The sequence below is a fragment of the Tasmannia lanceolata genome, unplaced genomic scaffold (genome assembly GCF_043159265.1).
Source record: "Tasmannia lanceolata isolate RefF3 unplaced genomic scaffold, GAP_Taslan_0.1 ptg000020l, whole genome shotgun sequence".
NCBI lineage: Eukaryota > Viridiplantae > Streptophyta > Magnoliopsida > Canellales > Winteraceae > Tasmannia > Tasmannia lanceolata.
This window is the reverse complement of record NW_027518697.1, coordinates 8,307,404-8,333,986: the sequence shown is the minus strand read 5'-3', so window position 1 is coordinate 8,333,986 and position 26,583 is coordinate 8,307,404. Positions and strand designations below refer to the sequence as shown.

Sequence of the window (26,583 nt, the reverse complement as noted above, 5' to 3'; positions counted from 1 at the left end):
AGAAGGGGGTGAATTTATGAGACGCATCTGAAACATATATCAGCCCCTCAAATGTAGCTTTCCATTTCAGTGTCTTCCTAAGCAGCAGGTTTGATTAATGTAGCTTTCTATTTAAGGCCATGCTGGCAGGAATGGACCCTCATTTAAGTGCTTATATAGGATTATTATTGTCTTCTCTTTCTTTCTTTTTTGGCATAATGTCTGTGTACATTTTTTACTGAACTTTTAATTATCACCGTAGGTGGTACCGTGACAGAAGGAGTTGGACCCTCATCTGCTCCTATGCCTTCTCAACCTCCATCTTCCGGTGGCACAGGTGATGCAAAAATTTTGGTAGCATTCAATTAGGAATACTATTTGTAACAAATCTAACACAATTTGTTACTGACCAAGTATCGTTTGTCATGTTAGAATTTATCTGGGGATTTTAGTATTTGTTTTAAATATTTGAAAGAATGTGAAGATTTCGTGGATTATCAATGCTTACAATTAACAATCATACTCTGTTTTTCTTATTTTGGAAGAAAATATAATTGTAGGAAACATTGTGGTCGGTTTTTAATGATCATTCTCTTCTTTCTTTTATCATGTTGGAAACTGCCATTATAATTGAGTGTTGAATTGTAGGGTATATTGTTTTATGATTTTTTCAATTTTTTGTCTTGGGGTTTTCTACTAGTTGCTATTTGTTTTTTTCCCTTTCAAAATTATATGACCATTTCTTATTTTCCCTTGGCGTTTAGGACTTAGTGTTTAGTAGTAGTTCCCACTTTTAATGTATCTTTTTTTTATCAATAATGTCTTTTTTCTTTGGCATCCCATGCATCGCACGCGGTTTTCTTACTTGTTTGTAATTATTTTTAGGAGAAAGAAGCACATAGTGAGTGGCCTGAGAGTACGAGAACTTCTTAATATGTTAAGATTAGGAAAATATTTGACTTACAAGTTACACTTGAGATGTTGCTTAGCTTTTTTTATTTATCAGGTGTCTTGACTTTAAACTAGAGCTAATCATAAGAATAAATGCTTAATTGGGTTTGGTAGCTAATTTCCCTTAATTTAAGAAAGAACGTTTTAACTTAACTATAGACGTACTTTAATTTCACCTGGACTCTAATATAAGAGTTTAAACACTTCGGCATATCTCCCACAAATGTGTGCAATCACCCGTAAACAACACGCATCGGGTAAGCCCAGGGGGATTCAAACTCTCATCAATGGGGAGCATGCCTATAACTTTAAGCCAAAGAGTAGAAAGCTTCTAGGTTAATGTTTCAGTTATGAGATGCTCAGCTTTTCTTATAAAACATCATTCCAGAATGTCTAACTAGGTTCCTTGATAAATCAGCATGGGCCCAAACTCTTATAGATTAAAAAAGGAAATTCCCTTCTAACTATGGTTGCTGTTGAATCTCTTAGTTTCTCTGTTCTTTATATTTTCTCCCTTACGTGTATCTAATTGCTATTGTGCCAACTTTTAGATTTTCTATAACTTTTAGATTTTCTATCTTTTATAATATAATAACTCCTATTCAATGGTTGATAGCTGTGCAATCTCCCAATTTGTGCCTGAGAGAGAATATGTCTAAATTTATGATGGTGAATAATGTTTTTCCTTAAGTTCTACCGAGAAAGCAGCTTCTCTGTTGATGTAAAAGTGCTTCTACAGGATTATTGTCCTCACAATTGTTTTTTTTTTTAGCATAATGTGATAATCTTAACTGTTTACAATTTTTTACTGAACTTTTAATTGCCACTGTAGGTGATACCCTGCCACCAAAACCTTTGGAAGGAGATGGACCCTCATCTGGTCCTACGCCATTTAATCCTCCATCTTCCGGTGGCACAGGTGATGTTGCAAACAATTTCCGCAATACACCCACCTATGCAAACATTTTGGTAGCATTCAATTGGTATCATTATCAATCAAAATTTTAGAGCCTGAAATCAATTATTCTTGACTTTTGTTATTAGTGTTAGCCGTTCACACTAAGTGAAAGGCTGATTTTGATTAAAAACAATTAAAATTCTCCTATCATTGTATACATGACAAAATTAGGAGTACCGTTTGTGACAAATCTAACACAATGTGTTACTGACCAAGGATCGTTTGTCATGTTAGAATTTCTCTGGGTATTTCAGTTTTTGTTTTAAATGTCTGAAAGATTTTGAAGATTTCGTGGATTATTAATGCTTACAATATACTCAACTCAACTCAACGAAGCCTTTGTCCCAAACTAGTTGGAGTCGGCTAATGAATCCTTTAGAAAATTTTCATGAAGGTGAAAGAATCTACCCGGCTCAAATTGACTAAGTCTAATCCTAACACTAGTTGGGTTCGTCTACATGGATCATTTTCTTCCATTCTCTCCTATCCAAGGTCATGTTCTTTGTTATGTTCCTAGCCATCAAGTCTTTCCTCACTATTTCTACCCAAGTTGTTTTCGTCCCTTCCTCTTTTTACTCCATCAACTTGGCACGGATCACTTCTTTTCCCTGAAGCATCCAAAGGCCTACGTTGGATATGCCCAAACCATCTTAAGCGGTGTTCATGATCTTCTCCTTAATTGGTGCCACCCCCACCTTTTTACGGATGTCTTCATTTTTAATTCTATCTAACCTTGTGTGGACGCGCATCCATCTAAGCATTTGCATCTCCGCTACACTCATCTTATGCACATGTTGTTTCTTGGTGGCCCAACATTCTGAGCCGTATAGCATGGCTGGACTCACAGTTGTCTTAGAAAATATCATATGTATATATATATATATATATATATATATATATATATATATATATATATATGAGGAAAAGGATTGTACACTCGAGCGCACCAAGCTTAGGTACGCTCGAGTGCCCCAAACTCATGTGGGCCCACTTTTTTAGGATGATCCAAAGCATTCATTTGAAAGGCCCTTACATAGATGCGGTATGTACCAAAAATTAGCCCCATAGGATCATCCTACCCCATCCATTTGTGGAGGTCAAAATGGACAGACTCTGTTTGACCACAAATCTGCCCATTTTTGCCCCCCACTTTTGGAGGGGTTAGGATAATTCAATGGACCTGATTTTTTGTACACATCCTATCTATGACGGGGCCTTGCAAATGAATGGTTTGAATCACCACCAAAAATGTGGGACCCATGTGATTTGGTACTCGAGCGTACCTAAGCTTAGGTACGCTCGAGCGTACAATCCTTTTCTATATATATATATAAAATATTGTTTTAGGAGAAAGATGCATATAGCCATATAGGGAGTGGCCTGATAGTATGAGAACTTCTCAACATGTTAAGATTAGGAAAATATTTGACTTAGCACTTGAGATTTTGCTTAGCTTTTTTTTTTTTAATTTATTTATTGTGTGTCTTGACTTTACACTAGAGCTAATCATAAGAAGAAATGATTAATTGGGTTTGGTAACTAATTTCTCTCTTAATTTAAGAAAGAATGTTTTCTCTTCAATTGGTCTTCTCCTTGAATGTTTCATAAGCATGGCGGTTGTCGCAGTATAGATGAGAGGAATCAGAATTTCAGATGCCATATTATGAGCTATAAACCAATTTTCACACTCTTCTCTATTTTGCTGAAAATTATGCTTCTCATGTCTACACGATCACTAGACTTGTTACCAGTAGTAGTGAATCAAAAGGAGAGTGTTTTTTACATTTATAAAGGGTTTTTCTTAGAGTATATACTTATATGTGTGTGTGTGTGTGTGTATTCATTATAACATAGAAGGAGGGTTGGCATGGTGCAATTGCTTTTGTTGATTAGTTCTTGTTATCTTTTCTTTTGTCTTAGTTAAACAAGCTAATGTCATAACTTTACAGCAGGTGCAGATTTCTTTCATGATTTGGTTTTCTACTAATCTTCTTTGCATAATAATTGTGCAGATGCTGATAGGGCAGGGAGGGGCAAGAACACCATTACCATTATAGGTATTCTACTGCTCATATCCTAATTTTTCATTGGCTTCTGTTTTTCCTACCACAGCCCGCTAATCATTCTCTAAACCTTATGGCACCCCAATGAAAGGGTGAAGGACGGACTTCTTCCCATTAAATAATTATTACTTTTGATCAGTGGCTTTATTTTCTTACTTATTGAAAGTCGTGATTTTGATCTTTAAATTTTTACTCTGAAAACATACTTCACACCTGAATCTTCTATAAAAATAAGGGGTGACAAATACATCTGTTTCAAAGATTGATTCGGTGTTCCGCATAACCACCTAATTCTCCACTATATGCGAACCAGTCAATAGATGGGCCCTATTTGAATGGGCCCAATGCAAAAATGTGTGCCAAATGGATGTTTCTAACATTATGATCAAATGGTTTAAACTATGTTGCATCAATACGGGTACAAATGTTGGAATCCGACAGGGGTATCGAGTGTCGGAGTCCCATGTCGGATTCAGCAAACCTCAAAAAGAAAGATTTGTGGATTCGCCAAAATATTATAATTAATGCTGATATTTTATTTATAATCAATAATATATTAATTTTTTTTAGTAGGTTGAGTAAATATAATATCTTATTTTCTTTTTAACCCAACCGGGTGTTCGCTCTTCGGCATAAAGTCACTGGTTTGCTCCCCGGAGACGAGTGTTCGAATCCCACCCGGACATACCTTGATGCACGCGGTTTGTGGGTCATTGCGTGCATCCGTATGGGAATAGTCCTACTCCCGAAGGGGGGGACACCCTGCGTCATCCAAACAAATTTTATTTTCATATAAAAACATAAAAAAACATACTATTAGGATAGATAACTTAAAACATGCAGTAATTGTAAGGTTGTGGTAGCGGTATTTAGAGAAAAAAAATTAGAAGAGACCTAGAAGTGTCTTGGTGAATCCTAAAGTATTGGAATCCGAGACGTGTCCGACACGGATTCTTCGTCCATTCAGAAGAATCCATGTAACATAGGGTTTAAACAAGAATTCCCGATGGTTTAGTTCAAGAAGCAAAAGTTCATTGATTGAATTGAGTGGTTTGGCTGTGAATTTTGGCCCTGGTCAGTCCATGAAAGGAACCTCATCTCGATCAGTTCCAATCAAGTATACATGTGCCATGTATAGGTGGAGAACGGAGAAAGTCAAAAGTTGCAGAGGTCCTGCCTCTGCTTACTCACATTAAACACCACTGCATAAACACTCGTTCTAAGTAATATCCCTCTTTCAGGAGTAACCACAGGAATTTGGATCCACCCAGCGTGCATTTTCGTACCAAAATCTCCAGTGCTGATGGAAAGCATTTGGCTAAGCCCTTTAAACCTGTCCCATACTAGGCTAAGTCCCACCTAGCCCCATACCTAGGTAGGCCCCCACTTAGGACCGTAACATTCCTCTCTCGTAGAAAATCTTCAGACCCCTCTTTCAAATATGACCTTAAGAAGTGTGACAGAAACTTCTTCTATACCCATGTTTTCACTTATAAGGAACTTGAAGAGACCAATGACGATTTTGACAACCCTAAGGAACTCAGAGATGGTAGCTTTCACACCTTTTTTTAATGCCTCTAATGGTATTCGTTAAGGAGATCCCCTATACTGATCCCTCTTCATCCTTGTTGAGGAAGCTCTTAGTAGGAGCTTGAATCACCTTGTTGGGTCGAAGAAAATTGTGCGCCTCTTTTTTACCATGTCATGCTCTCACATCTTTCATTTTCTTTGTTTGGATGATATTCTCCGTTCCTTGTAGAAATGTCAAAGGTATTAAGGCTCTATATTCTCTTTTCCCTTACTATCGGCAAGCAGCCAATCAACATATGTAAAACCAAAATTATCTTTTAAAAAGAAGGATCAATAATATCCAAATCTATCAAGGCATATTCCTCCTCTCAAGCATCTTGGAGGTTCCCTTTATAGTGGTCAACCAAAGAAAGAAGACCTCCCTTGGATTCATCATGTATTGAGACTAACCACACTGACTACATGTGAAATGTCTGGCCGAGTGCAAATAATAGCATGCATGATGCTCCCTGCTACACTCACTCATAGAACATGACACATGTCATATCTCTTTCCATCTACCCTCAATAGAGTCGCTAGAAGTCAGAAGCGGGTCATGGGTAGTGTAGCTTAGAATATTGTATTATAAACCGATCTAGGTAGACGACACAAACGGGAACCTTTCAAGTTCATATTGTAATCGAAGGGGGTCATAGGATTATACATGGGATAGAATTCAAGGCATAAATAAATCTCTGGTACACCTCTATGATATTTGGAGTTTTTATCAAACGTCCCTCCATCATGGATTTGGTCATATTACATGCAACCACCCATGACGATGGAAAAATCAGCAACAACATTGGTTCGGAGCTGTAGACACCCCATTTTGACAAGGCCCTAAACCTGCGTATTCGAATGAAACCCCGAGGTTGAACAAGGTCTCGAAGTGCGAAGCCAACCCGAAAAACCTGGAAAATACTGTTGTTACCAGGCCCTCTGATCGATGTTCATAACCCGAGAAACCCCCCCCCCCCCCTATCGAGGAAAAGAGTAGTTAAAATGCATTAGATGGTGGTTGTCCATGGAGGATGGGGGGGGGGGGGGGGAGAAAATTTCCCATTTTCCCTTATATATCATCGAACTAGGGTTTAGAGAAGGGAGGCCTCATTTTTGCAAAAGAAAAAAAAATCAAGAAAGAAAACAGAGAGAGGGAGAAGAAGGAGCCGCCGGCCACCCATCCTTCTCCGGCCAGCCCAAGCATCTCCGGCCGACCACCTCCACCTTCCTCTTCATTTTCGCATCAGCCGCCCATCCCCCTCTCCTCCACCGAACCACCACTTCGAAAACCCAAAATCCACCACCACCAGCCACCGCACCCATTTTCTCCACCACCACCGCTACCATCCCATCCTATCTCTATCACAGCCTCCATTACATCCCTCTCAAAACCCACTTTCGTTTTCCCCCAAATCTCCCAAACCCCACCTTCTTCTCCGGCGGATTCTGCCGGCCATCCTCTCTGACCCCAACTTCTGCAACTTCCCACCATCCACGGCCACCATCACCATCCATTAGCACCACTTCGACTACTCCACCACCACCACCACCACCAAACCCCTCTCTAACATCCTTTCCACCATTTTCAACGTCGAAACCCATTTCTGCCAAACCAAAACCCACCTCACCGAACCCCCTCTGCCTCCATCTTCTCCGGCAAGCTTGCCGGATTCCGGCCAAGCCTCCCTCACCGCAACCACCTACCTCCACCTTCTTCCACCTCCGGGCACTCCTCCGGCCAAGCCTCCTTCACCGGCCATCCTCTGCCATTTCCGCAAACCCATTTTCAAAAATCCAACTCCGTTCCCACCGGCCTCTACGCCACCAACCCTACTCGATTCCAACCTCCACCTTCATACCCCAACCTCCATCTTCATTTTCCACCAACCCCCTTTTCCAATCCACCACCGCACCTTCTCAGATTTTGGGGTATTCAAAAAAATGAAAAGAAGAAAGAAACAGAGAGAGAGAGAGAGGAGGAGCCCCATTTCTGTGAGCAGATGAGGGGTTTCTCATTTGTTTTTATATAGAAAAAAATCAGAAGGGGAGCCCGAGCTCCACTTTCCGGGCGCTCTCCGATCAACCCCGTTTCATCCACCGAGGCCCCATCTCCCCCCATTTCGTTGGCATCCCATCTCCACCATCTGCTCTTCACCCGGGTAACATCTCTGACCCTTCTTATCTTGCTGAAATTCATATGGTTATTTGCCTAGCTTTCTGATTATAGAATTTATTCGTGGGTTTTGGATTTTAATTCGACCCTCGAGTGCAAGGTGGCGGTCGAATTTGCTGTGACGAATGGATGGTGGAGTTATATATGTTTAACTGATGTAGGAAATCAGATGATTACTCTGCTCCATGTCGTGGGCACGAGTATCATCTGATTTCACAGGAGACCCCATGACGAGGGTTTGATCGTGTGAATTGCTTGATCTCATTTCCTTTGAATATTTCCGAAGTACCTGTAGTTTTCTCAAAATTGGTGTTTCCATGTATCTATTGATTATCTTCTTTGGAGGTTACTCATCAGTCTTCATTGTTTCTCTTGAAAAATATGAGTTTTGTCTCGATGATGGAATGCTTTGGTTTCTTTATCGCAGTTTCTTTCTGTGGATTTCTTTAAATACGATGCGAACTTTGACTGCCCAAGTTGGATGTGTTATATCAAAAGGTTCTTCCCCTTTTGTGGATCGTCGTTTCATCCGGGGCTAGATGACCCTTTCTTTTCAAGGTTATCCTTTCCTATAGGGTTTAGAAGTCCCCCCTTTTTTTTTATCAGGTTTATTCTCTCCACCGTTCCTTAGAACTCTTGTGTTTTAAGATTCCATCGATTTTGGAAGCGCCTTTGCCAGGTTCAGGCTATGACGGAATGTTTCTTGAGCCAACCCCTTCCCTTCCTGCCTTAGAGTTTTCGCAGGTTAAGGGATTTCTTCCTCTTTAAAGTCTGTCCTAGAGAGTTTAGGAGTCAGTCCTTTCGTATGTGAGCCAGTCTTCAGCATAGGAGTCAGTCCTTCAGTCGTTCAGGAGTCTGTCCTATCATCATAGGGGTTAGGATTCTGTCCATCCCCTCATCAAATCATGTGATTTTTATCCGTTCCTGCAAGGTATAGGATGCTGTCCAACCCTTGCAGAGTTGTTATTCTGTTCATTCCCCCCGCAAAGCATAGGATGCTGTCCAACCTTGCGGGATATCAGGAGTCTATCCTACCCTTATGATGATAGGATTCTGTCTTCTTGTGTCAAAAATTCAAAAACATTAAAAACATCTGAAAAACCAAAAAATCTCAAAAATTTCGAGTCATTAGGAGTGTAGTTAGGAAAATCTGGTCCGAACTACGGATGGCTTGATCCCTAGCTGAGGGGTACGTAGGCAGCTCAGGCGTGCAGCTGGCATCCTGAGTCCAGTCATCATCTTTTTACACCCTTTTTTTACACCATTTTACAAATATTTCTCACCTTTTCGTCCGAACTACGTTGGCTTGATCCCTCTCCGCAGGGTACGTAGGTAGCTTGGGTCCACCCAAGTTCAGTCAAACCTTTTAATAAATATTTTCAAACATTTCAAAACAAAAGCAAAAATGGGCAAGGATGGTGATTGCCAGGTCACTCGGAGCCCTCTTTTCATTCCATTTCCGGTTTTCATCGTGATTTTCCGGTTTCCATCGGTTTTCTGACGTTTTATCGGGTTTTGGGACGGGCGATGACATAGCGTGGCCCCTTTACAGGGATTGTCCTCGCTGAGCCCAACGATAGGTCATGACGATCGCGAGACTTGTCCGATCTTCAGCAGATTAGGATCGCTGGGCTTGATTCCTTTTGAATCGCCCTTTGAGCCTATCGTGTGTTCCATCTTCTTTCCCCTGGCATTTTTGGTTCTCACATGCCGTTGATTTTTCGATATCTTTCTTTTGTTACACCTTTTAGCTTGCTGTCTGCTTATCTTAGATTTCTCATGCATTCTAGTTCGTTTGTTCTTCTAGCGTGCGATCGATTGCCATTTTCTTAGTCTTATCTCTTGCATAGGCTCGCATGCTAGTGTATTTACTTTATTGCTTTGATTGCTTAGCTATAGCGATTTTTCATTCCTCTTAGCTTGACTATCTGTCTAAAACTTAGATATTTGCTTTTCTTATCTCATTATATCTATCATTATCTGCTTAGCTGTAGCTATGCATGCGATTGTTTATTGCTTTCTTAGATGTGATGAGTTAGGATTAGATGCGATGAGTTAGGATTTGGATGTTCATTTTCTTTGCCCATCCCCGGGTCATGCATGCTTAGATAGACGTTTTCTCGAATGACGACTCTTTCTTTGTTTAAAGTGTGTCTCGAATCCGGGCTGGTCCCCGAATCGAGAGGTATCTCACTTCACATCGCCGCTCATGCTGTGAGGGGCACTCTTTCGAGAGTTCCTTGGTGGGGCTCTCCTTCACGTGGATGATCCAGAGACTCGTCTGATGGACCCGTCCCCTGCCTCTCTCGGATCGGGGTCCACAGGATGGCGACTCTGCTGGGGAACTCTTGAAACATTGCCTAACTCTGTAAAAATGCCATTTTAATTAATTTTGAAGAAATTTGGGTCAAAACCAAGTTAAATGGGAACTTTAGCGTTAGAAATCCAGGGGCACTGAGTAGGTGCGTAAATAAAACGAGGGATTCACACACTGCTTAGCATGCATCGTCATATTCTTTATTTCTTTCATTATTTTTCATTATTATTGGCTCCAAGGGATAGATTCAATGCGTGCCCGACTGGGATGTCATTACACCCTGATGGTACTGTTGAATCTATTTCCAAGCTATGCGCCGGTGCTGCAGCCGTAGACATTGGGCGTACTTTTGTCTACAACAGCCGATGAGCAATGAACCATACTATGTATAACATGGGGCGTACTTGTGTTATTGTAGACACCCCATTTTGCTCTACCTTAATCGATAAAGAAATTAGGGTTTGTTTTCCGTCGGTTTTCCAATGTCTTTCTTTCCCGCATCCGTTTGTTACATTTCTAAATATTTTTGGTCATTTCCGTCGTGTTTCGTATTTTCCCGCTAAATGTTGAGAAGGATTATTCAGAAAAATCTAAACCAGAGAGAATTGGGACCCGTCTGGTGGGCCCGCATTGGGTGCTTCGATTAAATTTGGATCGAGAAAGTTGGACCCATTTGGTGGGGCCGCATGATGCATTTTGATTAAATTTGGACTCGTTTGGTGGGCCCGCATTGAACATTTGTTTAAAATCGAATCAACCGAGGGCCCACATTGTGGGGCCCGCGTTGTGGGGCCTCAGTGGGGCCTCTTGTGAGGCCTCTTATGAAGAGCAATGATGGTAGCTCTCCACTAAGACAACATGATGGGCCCTCCACTAAGAGCAATAATGATGGACTCTCCACTAAGAAACATGATGGGCCCTCCACTAAGAGCAATAATGATGGACTCTCCACTAAGAAACATGATGGACTCTCCACTAAGAAACATGATGGGCCCTCCACTAAGAGCAATAATGATGGACTCTCCACTAAGAAACATGATGGGCCCTCCACTAAGAGCAATAATGATGGACTCTCCACTAAGAAACATGATGGGCCCTCCACTAAGAGCAATAATGATGGACTCTCCACTAAGAAACATGATGGGCCCTCCACTAAGAACAATAATGATGGATTCTCCACTAAGAGGGACAACATGATGAGCTCTCCACCAACATATCTCTCTCTCTCTCTTTCTCTCCCTATATATATCTCCCTTCCCATCCATAAGAGAAAGGAAAAAAAAAAGAAATTTATCTTCCATTATCTCTTTCTCTTCCATTATCTCTTCTAATCACTCCCTCCAATCCCTTTCCTCAATATATTCTTCCATCCCTCTCCCTAATATTCTTCTTCCATTATCTCTTCACTCCCTCAATCACTCCCTCTAAACACTCCAGAGAAAGCGAAAGACGGCGGAGCGGATCGGCGGCGGCAGGATTTTTTATATTTTTTTGGATTGGGCAGAGATCTTCACCACAGGTAGGTGCATTGTTCTCAAAATATTTCTGTATTTTTCCGAATTTTTCTGATTTTTTCCGCAAATTGTGTTTTAAAAATGGAAAACTCTTCAAAAAACATCTTTTGACGAAGAAAAATTAAATTATATACCAAACAGATTCTAAAATTAATGAAATTTTGTGGGAAAATAATATGTTACTGATTCATTTTACCATGAATTTGTAAAGATTTTTGGAGTTTATTTGGTATATTATTTAATATTTTCTTTGAAACTTATCAGATTTTAGGAGAATTTTTACTAACATCAGATCATCATTAAAATTCATAAAATTTTTACAGTAGTCTTATCTTCCATATTACTTGTTACTGTAAAATTTTCGTGTGATGTGGATCTGTTTTAATATGGGATGTAGTGTTAATTTATAATCTGGTCTGGAAATTGTAAAATCCGAAATTGGTAGTAAATAATTTCTAAAATTCATTAAAATCTCACTGCATGCTATTTTGATTCATATAGTATTTCTGTAGAAATTGCATAGAATTTAGAGTTATATTTCTACTAGTTTATGTGTTAATTGTGCAATCTGGACATTTAATGGTTTAATCAAGATTAAATGTGAATTTAATGTAAAAATATGCAAAACTCATCCTGTAAGCTACATACATTTTCATCTTGCTGCTGTAGAAATTTCAAATCATTTCAAATTTATTTGCAACAATTTCACTTGTAAAACCGCTCATATGCTTAAAATTGATAAAATCCATGGAAAATTCGAAATTAATTGAAAATTATATAAAAATTCCTAAAGAACTTTAAAATTCTGTCACATGTTCACTCCTTAATCCATTGAAACAGAAATTTTAGGATCTTTAGATTTTCCTGGAAAAATGGCCCGTGCATCCATAATCGTATCCCAATTGCAACTTGATCTTTGACAATTTGAATATTTAAGTTATAGCATGTTGTTGGCTCCGAGGTTAGTGTCCACGGAAATCCTGAGATTCTGCCAGGCAATAAGATGCTATAACCTAAGTATTAAATTGCACAAGGAAAGAGCGCACGATTCCCTCCTTTGGATGCCATTCAAGGCCGAAATTGGTGAACCCTAGAACCATTGGTAATCCTTAAATGTCTAGAAACTGAAAATCTTCGAAATCTGAAACTCATTAACCTCGAGAACTTAAATCGATTTATCTTGTGTCTTTCGGAACCATTGGATTATGGTTTCCAATCTAAGAACCATTAGAGCCCAATTTAGGAACACTGGTGTCGTGCCGTGTCCTAGGTTTTAGGGAGTCCTAGAGTTAGGAGTCCAGCCTCATCACGGACGCTTGCTATGAATAGCAACCGTACCATAGGTCTAGTTACACTAGTCACCCAATCCTTCCCTAGGACAAGCCTAGTAAACTAGGATGTAGGCAAACCTGCATTAGTCTAAGGGACAACTTGCATTCAGATAAGAATCATATAGCATCTTAGATGAAATCCTAAGATAATAAAATCCTCAACTTGAATTAAATAATTCCTCTTAAAACTGTTGAAACAGTCAAATCCGTCTAAGTCGGTGTCCTAGTTGAGTTAGGCATATGTAGCTTAGCTTAGGTGCACCGAACTACGTCGACTCTGATCCCAGTGAGGCTTGGGTACGTAGGCAGCTTGGATGTCTGACGGCATACCACCCGCGAGTCGGCACCACAACAAATTGTGGTGTTTTGTATATTAATTTTCTTGTAAATACTTAATCAAATCAGTTAGGGTTTTCCATGAAATTAGAATTCTAGGAGAACTTTCACTTAGAATGAATCCAGACAAATTAATAAATCAAGATACACATCTAGGATTCACATTGAAATTAGATTCTAGGATGCATGTCACTTAGTTCGCACATTAACATAGAGTTGAATGAGCCATTTAAAATAAATTTAAAAGAGTTAGCTTTTGGAATCGAAGACCGATTATCGGACAAGAATGGTGCATGTGGTGGATAACTCCCCATACCTTCCATTCTCGTAACCAGGTAGCGAGTCTAGATTTCTGGTTAATTATGGGTCCTAGATCCCACATCTAGGTGGCGACTCTGTCAGTCTCTTTCGTGTGGAATTCGGATTGCCTTAGTGATCCCAAGTCCACAGGAAAGACGAATTCAAATCAACAAATAAAATGCACACGCCAATCACGTGGGTACGAGAGACCAAGGGAGAGCGCGCGGCGGCTCGCGCCCCACGCCCCTCTCGCGGGATCAGGGTCCCACAGTCTGGCGACTCTGCTGGGGACCACCTAACTTCATTAAAATTTCAAAAGATAATTCATTTGAATTTAATTTAACTGGCTCATAAAAACTCTATACTTGTTAGATTAGTTTGTCTCGTTTTATTTTCTCATCATATTTTACTCGAACTTAATTTAACAAAACCTGAAGGCATCATAGATTGCGCGAACTTATTGCACACACTTACATCACTTGCATCTAAACCCTTGCATTTCACATGCACACACGTCCTATTTTAGGAACCCGGAGTGTTATCTAGCATGGTTGACTGGGATTTCATCACCTGGTGCCTCTGTGCTAGAGAAGCATTCCACCCTTAGCCTAGTACCTTTATGGTGCGTAAACGGATCTCTTGTTCACGTACTGATACGCCGGACACTGGTACAGTATATCGAACATGGATTCGCGCTAAGGGGACTCTTGGCCTTACCCCTAGATTAACCCACACATGCATGCAGTATACGAACACATGTGCACCACATGTGTGAGCCTAGTTTAGGATATCTTACCCATTTGTGTCTAGATTAGGCCGTAGTCCATCTTCCAATGGCTACGATCGGTCCTAGGTACACAAACAAAGTCATGAGTCGAGATCCTCTCTCCACTCCGCTAGATTAGGATTAGGTTTGATGCCTTCAGGTAACACTGTTAAAATGTGCGAAGACTAAAAACTTTTCCTTTGGGGTTAGGATATAAATCCCATCATTTCCAAAGATCTCATAGGATTAGTCATTCATGATCCATCCGTTGAAAGCAATCTTATGCTATCTCATCTAATCTCTTGATCGTGCGTCTTTCATTCTTCTGTCATACGATTTGATCGTATCTTCATGCCATCCCCTAACTGGCAGGAGTGGAATCTCACAATCTTTCAATTATGCAATCTCATGATCTGATCATGCCTAGTCCAGATGATCCAATCTTGCTTGTATCCTTGGTCTCTTCCTCCTCTAAGGGCAGCCTTTTTAAAGAATATTTTGCTAAGTCCTTCAGAGTTCACTATCATAATCCTTGAACTAGGGGCATTCCCCTATGCGAATCAGTCATCATGGTCAGTACAATTGTTGAGTCCGGTCTTACATTTCAAGGTCAATGCCTAGTCCAGGCAAGTCATCTCTCTTTTTTATTTAGAGTTGTGAATCCTGAACATGTTCAGGATAGGTTGTGAGATGTAGTATTTTTTTCTTTAAATAAAATTTCAGTTCCAATAGTTCACTTGTGTCTATTTCTTAAGTGTGCTTCTGATCTTAAAATAAGACTCCCTCCTCAAATGAGGACAAAATTGACGAAACTCCACTTGAGTCACAACGATTACTTGAACAAGAGGAGGAGCGCCAATCTCAGCCTTTCAAAGATGAAATTAAAGTGATAAACACTGGCACTGAAACCTTGATCCAGTAAATGCCGACTGAAAATACATTACCCTCTGAAGAGTGTGAAGAATTGGTAAACCCATTTTGAGGATAAAAAGATGGTCCGGTAAGCGTTACCATTAATGCCAAGAGAAAGACCCAGATAGAAGGTTCAAGAAAGAATGAAGTGAATATCATATGCTATGCAAAGGGCATGGAGTGGAAACAACTTTCATATTTCCAATCAATGACCTTGGTTCTCAAATTCATAACATGAAGCTAACAAATTCAAGATAAGAAGTTCAAGAGCAAGTATTGAAAAGTGGTCATCAGATATCAAGAGTTACAAATCCATAAATGGACGATGTCAAAGAACAAGTTTCGCTCTATGAAAGTCGAAAGCACGTATTAGAATCTTGAAAGAAGAAGATCCATTATCTCTTACCTGGAAATGCCGTCAAACTCCGAAAAAAAAAATGAAAAAAAAATAAAAATAATAATAATCAGTACCAGAGGGACTCTAGTAACCTAGATCGATTCCCAATCTGAACATCGGAAGGCCTCCTTTGGCTGAATAAATCCCAAAATCAGAACCCAACGTCAAAAGAATACTGGTTTGCAAACCCTTCGAGCCTAAATGAAATTTTCTTGAAAACCCATCAAACTAGGGGCATTCGCCCCGAACTACGCGAGACCTGATCCCTACACTGGGGTACGTAGGCAGCTCGGTTAAACTGAGTTCGGTCAATTCAAAAAAGAAAAGCAATTCAATCAATCCAAAAAAAAAAAGAAATTCAATCCTTTCAGAAAAAAAAAAGGGGACCAGTTCCTAAAGAAGAGAAGTCAATTATTCCAGAAAGAAGAAAAAAAAAAGAAAAATCAATAAACTTTCGAACAATTTATCTTCAAACTAGGGGCATTCGCCCTGAACTATACACGACCTGATTCCTACCTTGGGATATGTAGGCAACCTATTCACAGGTTCGGTCGAAATCTTTGTTGAACCTTAAGCCATTCTTTGAAAAGCCCTATCCTACCTATAAAGTCCTTCCGGTGTTCAGAACTAATGATCTAGGTCCCGAAACAAAAAAAAAATGATGATGAATAAAAAAAAATGGAGTTTGAAGATCTGCTAGACTGAAAACCTGAAAGGGCGGTTTAGGCAAAATTTAAGATCATTCCCCTGTTAAGTTGAAAACCCGAAAGGGCGGCTTAGGCAAAAGCTAAGGGGATAGCCTGCTAAATCGAAAACCTAGAAAGACGGTTCAGGCAAAAGTTAAGGCTACCACGGTCCGCCAAGTTAAAAACCCTGAAGAGGTGACTTGGTCACGGTAAGAGAATCATTATAAGAAGGCTACAGCCAGTATCAAGACTGAAGATCAACTGAAGTTCAAGCAAATTTATAAGAAGGTTACAGCCGGTATCAGGACTGAAGATCAATTGAAGTTCAAACAAATTCAAGTGACATCCTCAAAACTGGGGGCATTGGAGCTAAGCAATCCTAGGAGTTGTAATTAAATCATTGAGGCATTACTGTTTTAAGGAAAAAGTCCAGTGTTTACCAATTGAAAAAAATATTCCTTGAAAGGATAGACTTACCAAATAAAACGTTAACTAAGTCAGAAGCATTACTGTGTCTGTCAGTGTAGTTAATCAATCGTTGTTATTCTATGTTCACTCCTTTAGAGCTCCTCAATCCTTTGAGTAGTGCCTTTTATCTAAGTTTTCTATTTAAAAAGAGTCAATCGTCATCCATATGTCCAAATGATGCAACTGTCTCGGTGAAGGAGGCCCGGCCTCGTCAGCTCCCTGCGATTGTACCTGAAAAAGTTCGAGAATCTAGTCAAACAGCTATATTTCAAAGATGATCAACCCAGAAGAATTCAGAAGTAGAAACATCAGAAAGCCCAGCTTCCGTAAAAAGATCATACCCCAGGAAGGCATCTTAAGCTTGGAAGAGCCTCAGATGCAATGATGGTCGAGCCAATTTCTCAGAAAGATGAACCGTTAAAATTCAGAATTTCCTTCCAGTTAGTTAAATACTTTCCTGGTCAAGAAATGTTTATCTAAACACCTATCAAGAGGCAAGTCCCACTTTTCCATGATTATATCCAAGAGAGCCGTTGTTCTAGATTACCAATTTCAAGTGTCTTGTTCAAGGTTTCAGTCATCCAAATCCCCAAAGACAAGACCAGCAGTCTCTTTGAGAAAAATCTTGTTGAAGTTTCATAAAAGTGTTTCTAATCCATTCTTGTTAGTAATGGTTCTTCGGTTTGCCGTTTCATCATTCGTCAAAGTCCTAGTTTCCGATATCTTTGTCAGGCACGATCTATAACATCCTCGATTTCATTAAGTTCAAAAAAATCAAAAATTCATCAAATCCAATCCTATGTCAAATTCAAGTTCATGAAAAATCTCTAAATTCTTCGTTATTGAATTCATCAATCAAAGCTATCTTGTTTCTTTGAGCCTGTTTGTGAACGGTGCCTCTTTTCTCGAGTCCATTTGTAAATGGTCTCGTCTTCTCCTTGAACCCGTTTGTGAACGGTGTCTCATTTTTCTGAGTCCATTTACGGTCTCATGTCCTCCTTGAGCCCGTTTGTGGACGGTGCCTTATTTCTGAAAAATCAAAAATTCATCAAATCCAATCCTATGTCAAATTCAAGTTCATGAAAAAACTCTAAATTCTTCGTTGTTGAATTCATCAATCAAAGCTATCTTGTTTCTTTGAGCCTGTTTGTGAACGGTGCCTCGTTTCTCGAGTCCATTTGTGAATGGTCTCGTCTTCTCCTTAAGCCCGTTGGTGAACGGTACCTCATTTTCTGAGCCCATTTGTGAATGGTCTTTTTATTCTCCTTGAGCCCGTTTGTGAACGGTACCTCATTTTCTGAGTCTATTTGTGAATGGTCTCATGTTTTCCTTGAGCCCGTTTGTGAACGGTGCCTCGTTTCTCGAATCCATTTGTGAATGGTCTCGTCTTCTCCTTGAGCCCGTTGGTGAACGGTACCTCATTTTCTGAGCCCATTTGTGAATGGTCTTTTATTCTCCTTGAGCCCGTTTGTGAATGTACCTCATTTTCTGAGTCCATTTGTGAATGGTCTCATGTTCTCCTAGAGCCCGTTTGTGAACGGTGCCTCGTTTCTCGAGTCCATTTGTGAATGGTCTCGTCTTCTCCTTAAGCCCGTTTGTGAACGGTACCTCATTTTCTGAGTCTATTTGTGAATGGTCTCATGTTTTCCTTGGGCCCGTTTGTGAACGGTGCCTCGTTTCTCGAATCCATTTGTGAATGGTCTCGTCTTCTCCTTAAGCCCGTTGGTGAACGGTACCTCATTTTCTGAGCCCATTTGTGAATGGTCTTTTTATTCTCCTTGAGCCCGTTTGTGAACGGTACCTCATTTTCTGAGTCTATTTGTGAATGGTCTCATGTTTTCCTTGAGCCCGTTTGTGAACGGTGCCTCGTTTCTCGAATCCATTTGTGAATGGTCTCGTCTTCTTCTTGAGCCCGTTGGTGAACGGTACCTCATTTTCTGAGCCCATTTGTGAATGGTCTTTTTATTCTCCTTGAGCCCGTTTGTGAACGGTACCTCATTTTCTGAGTCTATTTGTGAATGGTCTCATGTTTTCCTTGAGCCCGTTTGTGAACGGTGCCTCGTTTCTCGAATCCATTTGTGAATGGTCTCGTCTTCTCCTTGAGCCCGTTGGTGAACGGTACCTCATTTTCTGAGCCCATTTGTGAATGGTCTTTTATTCTCCTTGAGCCCGTTTGTGAATGGTACCTCATTTTCTGAGTCCATTTGTGAATGGTCTCATGTTCTCCTTGAGCCCGTTTGTGAACGGTGCCTCGTTTCTCGAGTCCATTTGTGAATGGTCATGTGTTCTCTTTAAGCCCGTTTGTAAACGGTACCTCATTTTCGAGTCCATTTGTGAATGGTCTCGTCTTCTCCTTGAGCCCGTTTGTGAACGGTACCTCATTTTCTGAATCCATTTGTGAATGGTCTCTTATCCTCCTTGAGCCCGCTTGTGAAAGATGTCTCATTTTCTTTAAAAAAAAAAAAAAAAAAAAAAAAAAAAAAAAAAAAAAAACCGCTTGAGAACGATCTTTGTTCTTTCTGTTCGGAATCCATTCGAAAGAGGTATCTCATTCTCTCGTTGCCCGTTTGTGAACGGCACCGCATCAGGATTTCTTATTATGTTCTAATTCTAGGATTTCATTTAGGGCCTTGCATTAGGTAGTAAATGTTTGCGTCTAAGTTCCGTTTGTGTAGAGTCTTTTGTCGATTAAAGCTACGCAAAATGGCTCTGTCATTTTGACTTTGGTATTCGATGACTACGTCATCTCTACCAAAGAGGGGCATCTGTAGACACCCCATTTTGCTCTACCTTAATCGATAAAGAAATTAGGGTTTGTTTTCCGTCGGTTTTCCAATGTCTTTCTTTCCCGCATCCGTTTGTTACATTTCTAAATATTTTTGGTCATTTCCGTCGTGTTTCGTATTTTCCCGCTAAATGTTGAGAAGGATTATTCAGAAAAATCTAAACCAGAGAGAATTGGGACCCGTCTGGTGGGCCCGCATTGGGTGCTTCGATTAAATTTGGATCGAGAAAGTTGGACCCATTTGGTGGGGCCGCATGATGCATTTTGATTAAATTTGGACTCGTTTGGTGGGCCCGCATTGAACATTTGTTTAAAATCGAATCAACCGAGGGCCCACATTGTGGGGCCCGCGTTGTGGGGCCTCAGTGGGGCCTCTTGTGAGGCCTCTTATGAAGAGCAATGATGGTAGCTCTCCACTAAGACAACATGATGGGCCCTCCACTAAGAGCAATAATGATGGACTCTCCACTAAGAAACATGATGGGCCCTCCACTAAGAGCAATAATGATGGACTCTCCACTAAGAAACATGATGGACTCTCCACTAAGAAACATGATGGGCCCTCCACTAAGAGCAATAATGATGGACTCTCCACTAAGAAACATGATGGGCCCTCCACTAAGAGCAATAATGATGGACTCTCCACTAAGAAACATGATGGGCCCTCCACTAAGAACAATAATGATGGATTCTCCACTAAGAGGGACAACATGATGAGCTCTCCACCAACATATCTCTCTCTCTCTCTTTCTCTCCCTATATATATCTCCCTTCCCATCCATAAGAGAAAGGAAAAAAAAAAGAAATTTATCTTCCATTATCTCTTTCTCTTCCATTATCTCTTCTAATCACTCCCTCCAATCCCTTTCCTCAATATATTCTTCCATCCCTCTCCCTAATATTCTTCTTCCATTATCTCTTCACTCCCTCAATCACTCCCTCTAAACACTCCAGAGAAAGCGAAAGACGGCGGAGCGGATCGGCGGCGGCAGGATTTTTTATATTTTTTTGGATTGGGCAGAGATCTTCACCACAGGTAGGTGCATTGTTCTCAAAATATTTCTGTATTTTTCCGAATTTTTCTGATTTTTTCCGCAAATTGTGTTTTAAAAATGGAAAACTCTTCAAAAAACATCTTTTGACGAAGAAAAATTAAATTATATACCAAACAGATTCTAAAATTAATGAAATTTTGTGGGAAAATAATATGTTACTGATTCATTTTACCATGAATTTGTAAAGATTTTTGGAGTTTATTTGGTATATTATTTAATATTTTCTTTGAAACTTATCAGATTTTAGGAGAATTTTTACTAACATCAGATCATCATTAAAATTCATAAAATTTTTACAGTAGTCTTATCTTCCATATTACTTGTTACTGTAAAATTTTCGTGTGATGTGGATCTGTTTTAATATGGGATGTAGTGTTAATTTATAATCTGGTCTGGAAATTGTAAAATCCGAAATTGGTAGTAAATAATTTCTAAAATTCATTAAAATCTCACTGCATGCTATTTTGATTCATATAGTATTTCTGTAGAAATTGCATAGAATTTAGAGTTATATTTCTACTAGTTTATGTGTTAATTGTGCAATCTGGACATTTAATGGTTTAATCAAGATTAAATGTGAATTTAATGTAAAAATATGCAAAACTCATCCTGTAAGCTACATACATTTTCATCTTGCTGCTGTAGAAATTTCAAATCATTTCAAATTTATTTGCAACAATTTCACTTGTAAAACCGCTCATATGCTTAAAATTGATAAAATCCATGGAAAATTCGAAATTAATTGAAAATTATATAAAAATTCCTAAAGAACTTTAAAATTCTGTCACATGTTCACTCCTTAATCCATTGAAACAGAAATTTTAGGATCTTTAGATTTTCCTGGAAAAATGGCCCGTGCATCCATAATCGTATCCCAATTGCAACTTGATCTTTGACAATTTGAATATTTAAGTTATAGCATGTTGTTGGCTCCGAGGTTAGTGTCCACGGAAATCCTGAGATTCTGCCAGGCAATAAGATGCTATAACCTAAGTATTAAATTGCACAAGGAAAGAGCGCACGATTCCCTCCTTTGGATGCCATTCAAGGCCGAAATTGGTGAACCCTAGAACCATTGGTAATCCTTAAATGTCTAGAAACTGAAAATCTTCGAAATCTGAAACTCATTAACCTCGAGAACTTAAATCGATTTATCTTGTGTCTTTCGGAACCATTGGATTATGGTTTCCAATCTAAGAACCATTAGAGCCCAATTTAGGAACACTGGTGTCGTGCCGTGTCCTAGGTTTTAGGGAGTCCTAGAGTTAGGAGTCCAGCCTCATCACGGACGCTTGCTATGAATAGCAACCGTACCATAGGTCTAGTTACACTAGTCACCCAATCCTTCCCTAGGACAAGCCTAGTAAACTAGGATGTAGGCAAACCTGCATTAGTCTAAGGGACAACTTGCATTCAGATAAGAATCATATAGCATCTTAGATGAAATCCTAAGATAATAAAATCCTCAACTTGAATTAAATAATTCCTCTTAAAACTGTTGAAACAGTCAAATCCGTCTAAGTCGGTGTCCTAGTTGAGTTAGGCATATGTAGCTTAGCTTAGGTGCACCGAACTACGTCGACTCTGATCCCAGTGAGGCTTGGGTACGTAGGCAGCTTGGATGTCTGACGGCATACCACCCGCGAGTCGGCACCACAACAAATTGTGGTGTTTTGTATATTAATTTTCTTGTAAATACTTAATCAAATCAGTTAGGGTTTTCCATGAAATTAGAATTCTAGGAGAACTTTCACTTAGAATGAATCCAGACAAATTAATAAATCAAGATACACATCTAGGATTCACATTGAAATTAGATTCTAGGATGCATGTCACTTAGTTCGCACATTAACATAGAGTTGAATGAGCCATTTAAAATAAATTTAAAAGAGTTAGCTTTTGGAATCGAAGACCGATTATCGGACAAGAATGGTGCATGTGGTGGATAACTCCCCATACCTTCCATTCTCGTAACCAGGTAGCGAGTCTAGATTTCTGGTTAATTATGGGTCCTAGATCCCACATCTAGGTGGCGACTCTGTCAGTCTCTTTCGTGTGGAATTCGGATTGCCTTAGTGATCCCAAGTCCACAGGAAAGACGAATTCAAATCAACAAATAAAATGCACACGCCAATCACGTGGGTACGAGAGACCAAGGGAGAGCGCGCGGCGGCTCGCGCCCCACGCCCCTCTCGCGGGATCAGGGTCCCACAGTCTGGCGACTCTGCTGGGGACCACCTAACTTCATTAAAATTTCAAAAGATAATTCATTTGAATTTAATTTAACTGGCTCATAAAAACTCTATACTTGTTAGATTAGTTTGTCTCGTTTTATTTTCTCATCATATTTTACTCGAACTTAATTTAACAAAACCTGAAGGCATCATAGATTGCGCGAACTTATTGCACACACTTACATCACTTGCATCTAAACCCTTGCATTTCACATGCACACACGTCCTATTTTAGGAACCCGGAGTGTTATCTAGCATGGTTGACTGGGATTTCATCACCTGGTGCCTCTGTGCTAGAGAAGCATTCCACCCTTAGCCTAGTACCTTTATGGTGCGTAAACGGATCTCTTGTTCACGTACTGATACGCCGGACACTGGTACAGTATATCGAACATGGATTCGCGCTAAGGGGACTCTTGGCCTTACCCCTAGATTAACCCACACATGCATGCAGTATACGAACACATGTGCACCACATGTGTGAGCCTAGTTTAGGATATCTTACCCATTTGTGTCTAGATTAGGCCGTAGTCCATCTTCCAATGGCTACGATCGGTCCTAGGTACACAAACAAAGTCATGAGTCGAGATCCTCTCTCCACTCCGCTAGATTAGGATTAGGTTTGATGCCTTCAGGTAACACTGTTAAAATGTGCGAAGACTAAAAACTTTTCCTTTGGGGTTAGGATATAAATCCCATCATTTCCAAAGATCTCATAGGATTAGTCATTCATGATCCATCCGTTGAAAGCAATCTTATGCTATCTCATCTAATCTCTTGATCGTGCGTCTTTCATTCTTCTGTCATACGATTTGATCGTATCTTCATGCCATCCCCTAACTGGCAGGAGTGGAATCTCACAATCTTTCAATTATGCAATCTCATGATCTGATCATGCCTAGTCCAGATGATCCAATCTTGCTTGTATCCTTGGTCTCTTCCTCCTCTAAGGGCAGCCTTTTTAAAGAATATTTTGCTAAGTCCTTCAGAGTTCACTATCATAATCCTTGAACTAGGGGCATTCCCCTATGCGAATCAGTCATCATGGTCAGTACAATTGTTGAGTCCGGTCTTACATTTCAAGGTCAATGCCTAGTCCAGGCAAGTCATCTCTCTTTTTTATTTAGAGTTGTGAATCCTGAACATGTTCAGGATAGGTTGTGAGATGTAGTATTTTTTTCTTTAAATAAAATTTCAGTTCCAATAGTTCACTTGTGTCTATTTCTTAAGTGTGCTTCTGATCTTAAAATAAGACTCCCTCCTCAAATGAGGACAAAATTGACGAAACTCCACTTGAGTCACAACGATTACTTGAACAAGAGGAGGAGCGCCAATCTCAGCCTTTCAAAGATGAAATTAAAGTGATAAACACTGGCACTGAAACCTTGATCCAGTAAATGCCGACTGAAAATACATTACCCTCTGAAGAGTGTGAAGAATTGGTAAACCCATTTTGAGGATAAAAAGATGGTCCGGTAAGCGTTACCATTAATGCCAAGAGAAAGACCCAGATAGAAGGTTCAAGAAAGAATGAAGTGAATATCATATGCTATGCAAAGGGCATGGAGTGGAAACAACTTTCATATTTCCAATCAATGACCTTGGTTCTCAAATTCATAACATGAAGCTAACAAATTCAAGATAAGAAGTTCAAGAGCAAGTATTGAAAAGTGGTCATCAGATATCAAGAGTTACAAATCCATAAATGGACGATGTCAAAGAACAAGTTTCGCTCTATGAAAGTCGAAAGCACGTATTAGAATCTTGAAAGAAGAAGATCCATTATCTCTTACCTGGAAATGCCGTCAAACTCCGAAAAAAAAAATGAAAAAAAAATAAAAATAATAATAATCAGTACCAGAGGGACTCTAGTAACCTAGATCGATTCCCAATCTGAACATCGGAAGGCCTCCTTTGGCTGAATAAATCCCAAAATCAGAACCCAACGTCAAAAGAATACTGGTTTGCAAACCCTTCGAGCCTAAATGAAATTTTCTTGAAAACCCATCAAACTAGGGGCATTCGCCCCGAACTACGCGAGACCTGATCCCTACACTGGGGTACGTAGGCAGCTCGGTTAAACTGAGTTCGGTAAATTCAAAAAAGAAAAGCAATTCAATCAATCCAAAAAAAAAAAAGAAATTCAATCCTTTCAGAAAAAAAAAAGGGGACAAGTTCCTAAAGAAGAGAAGTCAATTATTCCAGAAAGAAGAAAAAAAAAAGAAAAATCAATAAACTTTCGAACAATTTATCTTCAAACTAGGGGCATTCGCCCTGAACTATACACGACCTGATTCCTACCTTGGGATATGTAGGCAACCTATTCACAGGTTCGGTCGAAATCTTTGTTGAACCTTAAGCCATTCTTTGAAAAGCCCTATCCTACCTATAAAGTCCTTCCGGTGTTCAGAACTAATGATCTAGGTCCCGAAACAAAAAAAAAATGATGATGAATAAAAAAAAATGGAGTTTGAAGATCTGCTAGACTGAAAACCTGAAAGGGCGGTTTAGGCAAAATTTAAGATCATTCCCCTGTTAAGTTGAAAACCCGAAAGGGCGGCTTAGGCAAAAGCTAAGGGGATAGCCTGCTGAATCGAAAACCTAGAAAGACGGTTCAGGCAAAAGTTAAGGCTACCACGGTCCGCCAAGTTAAAAACCCTGAAGAGGTGACTTGGTCACGGTAAGAGAATCATTATAAGAAGGCTACAGCCAGTATCAAGACTGAAGATCAACTGAAGTTCAAGCAAATTTATAAGAAGGTTACAGCCGGTATCAGGACTGAAGATCAATTGAAGTTCAAACAAATTCAAGTGACATCCTCAAAACTGGGGGCATTGGAGCTAAGCAATCCTAGGAGTTGTAATTAAATCATTGAGGCATTACTGTTTTAAGGAAAAAGTCCAGTGTTTACCAATTGAAAAAAATATTCCTTGAAAGGATAGACTTACCAAATAAAACGTTAACTAAGTCAGAAGCATTACTGTGTCTGTCAGTGTAGTTAATCAATCGTTGTTATTCTATGTTCACTCCTTTAGAGCTCCTCAATCCTTTGAGTAGTGCCTTTTATCTAAGTTTTCTATTTAAAAAGAGTCAATCGTCATCCATATGTCCAAATGATGCAACTGTCTCGGTGAAGGAGGCCCGGCCTCGTCAGCTCCCTGCGATTGTACCTGAAAAAGTTCGAGAATCTAGTCAAACAGCTATATTTCAAAGATGATCAACCCAGAAGAATTCAGAAGTAGAAACATCAGAAAGCCCAGCTTCCGTAAAAAGATCATACCCCAGGAAGGCATCTTAAGCTTGGAAGAGCCTCAGATGCAATGATGGTCGAGCCAATTTCTCAGAAAGATGAACCGTTAAAATTCAGAATTTCCTTCCAGTTAGTTAAATACTTTCCTGGTCAAGAAATGTTTATCTAAACACCTATCAAGAGGCAAGTCCCACTTTTCCATGATTATATCCAAGAGAGCCGTTGTTCTAGATTACCAATTTCAAGTGTCTTGTTCAAGGTTTCAGTCATCCAAATCCCCAAAGACAAGACCAGCAGTCTCTTTGAGAAAAATCTTGTTGAAGTTTCATAAAAGTGTTTCTAATCCATTCTTGTTAGTAATGGTTCTTCGGTTTGCCGTTTCATCATTCGTCAAAGTCCTAGTTTCCGATATCTTTGTCAGGCACGATCTATAACATCCTCGATTTCATTAAGTTCAAAAAAATCAAAAATTCATCAAATCCAATCCTATGTCAAATTCAAGTTCATGAAAAATCTCTAAATTCTTCGTTATTGAATTC

The 26,583-nt window shown here is 39.7% G+C and overlaps 2 protein-coding genes across 5 annotated transcripts in view; both read left to right on the top strand.

The window, feature by feature from the left end:
- Window positions 1–26,583, top strand: part of LOC143855222 (small ribosomal subunit protein uS15-like) — a 109,536-nt gene that overhangs the window by 20,477 nt on the left and 62,476 nt on the right. The gene's annotated exons all lie outside the window — the stretch shown is intronic.
- The window catches only part of LOC143855220 (PR5-like receptor kinase), a 66,457-nt gene that overhangs the window by 20,544 nt on the left and 19,330 nt on the right, over window positions 1–26,583 (top strand). For all 4 annotated transcript variants that reach the window (XM_077365449.1, XM_077365448.1, XM_077365451.1 and 1 more), the window contains 3 exons: window positions 242–316; window positions 1,763–1,849; window positions 3,901–3,945. In XM_077365449.1, coding sequence (XP_077221564.1) covers window positions 242–316; window positions 1,763–1,849; window positions 3,901–3,945 — 207 coding nt within the window. The remainder of the gene's footprint in view (window positions 1–241; window positions 317–1,762; window positions 1,850–3,900; window positions 3,946–26,583) is intronic.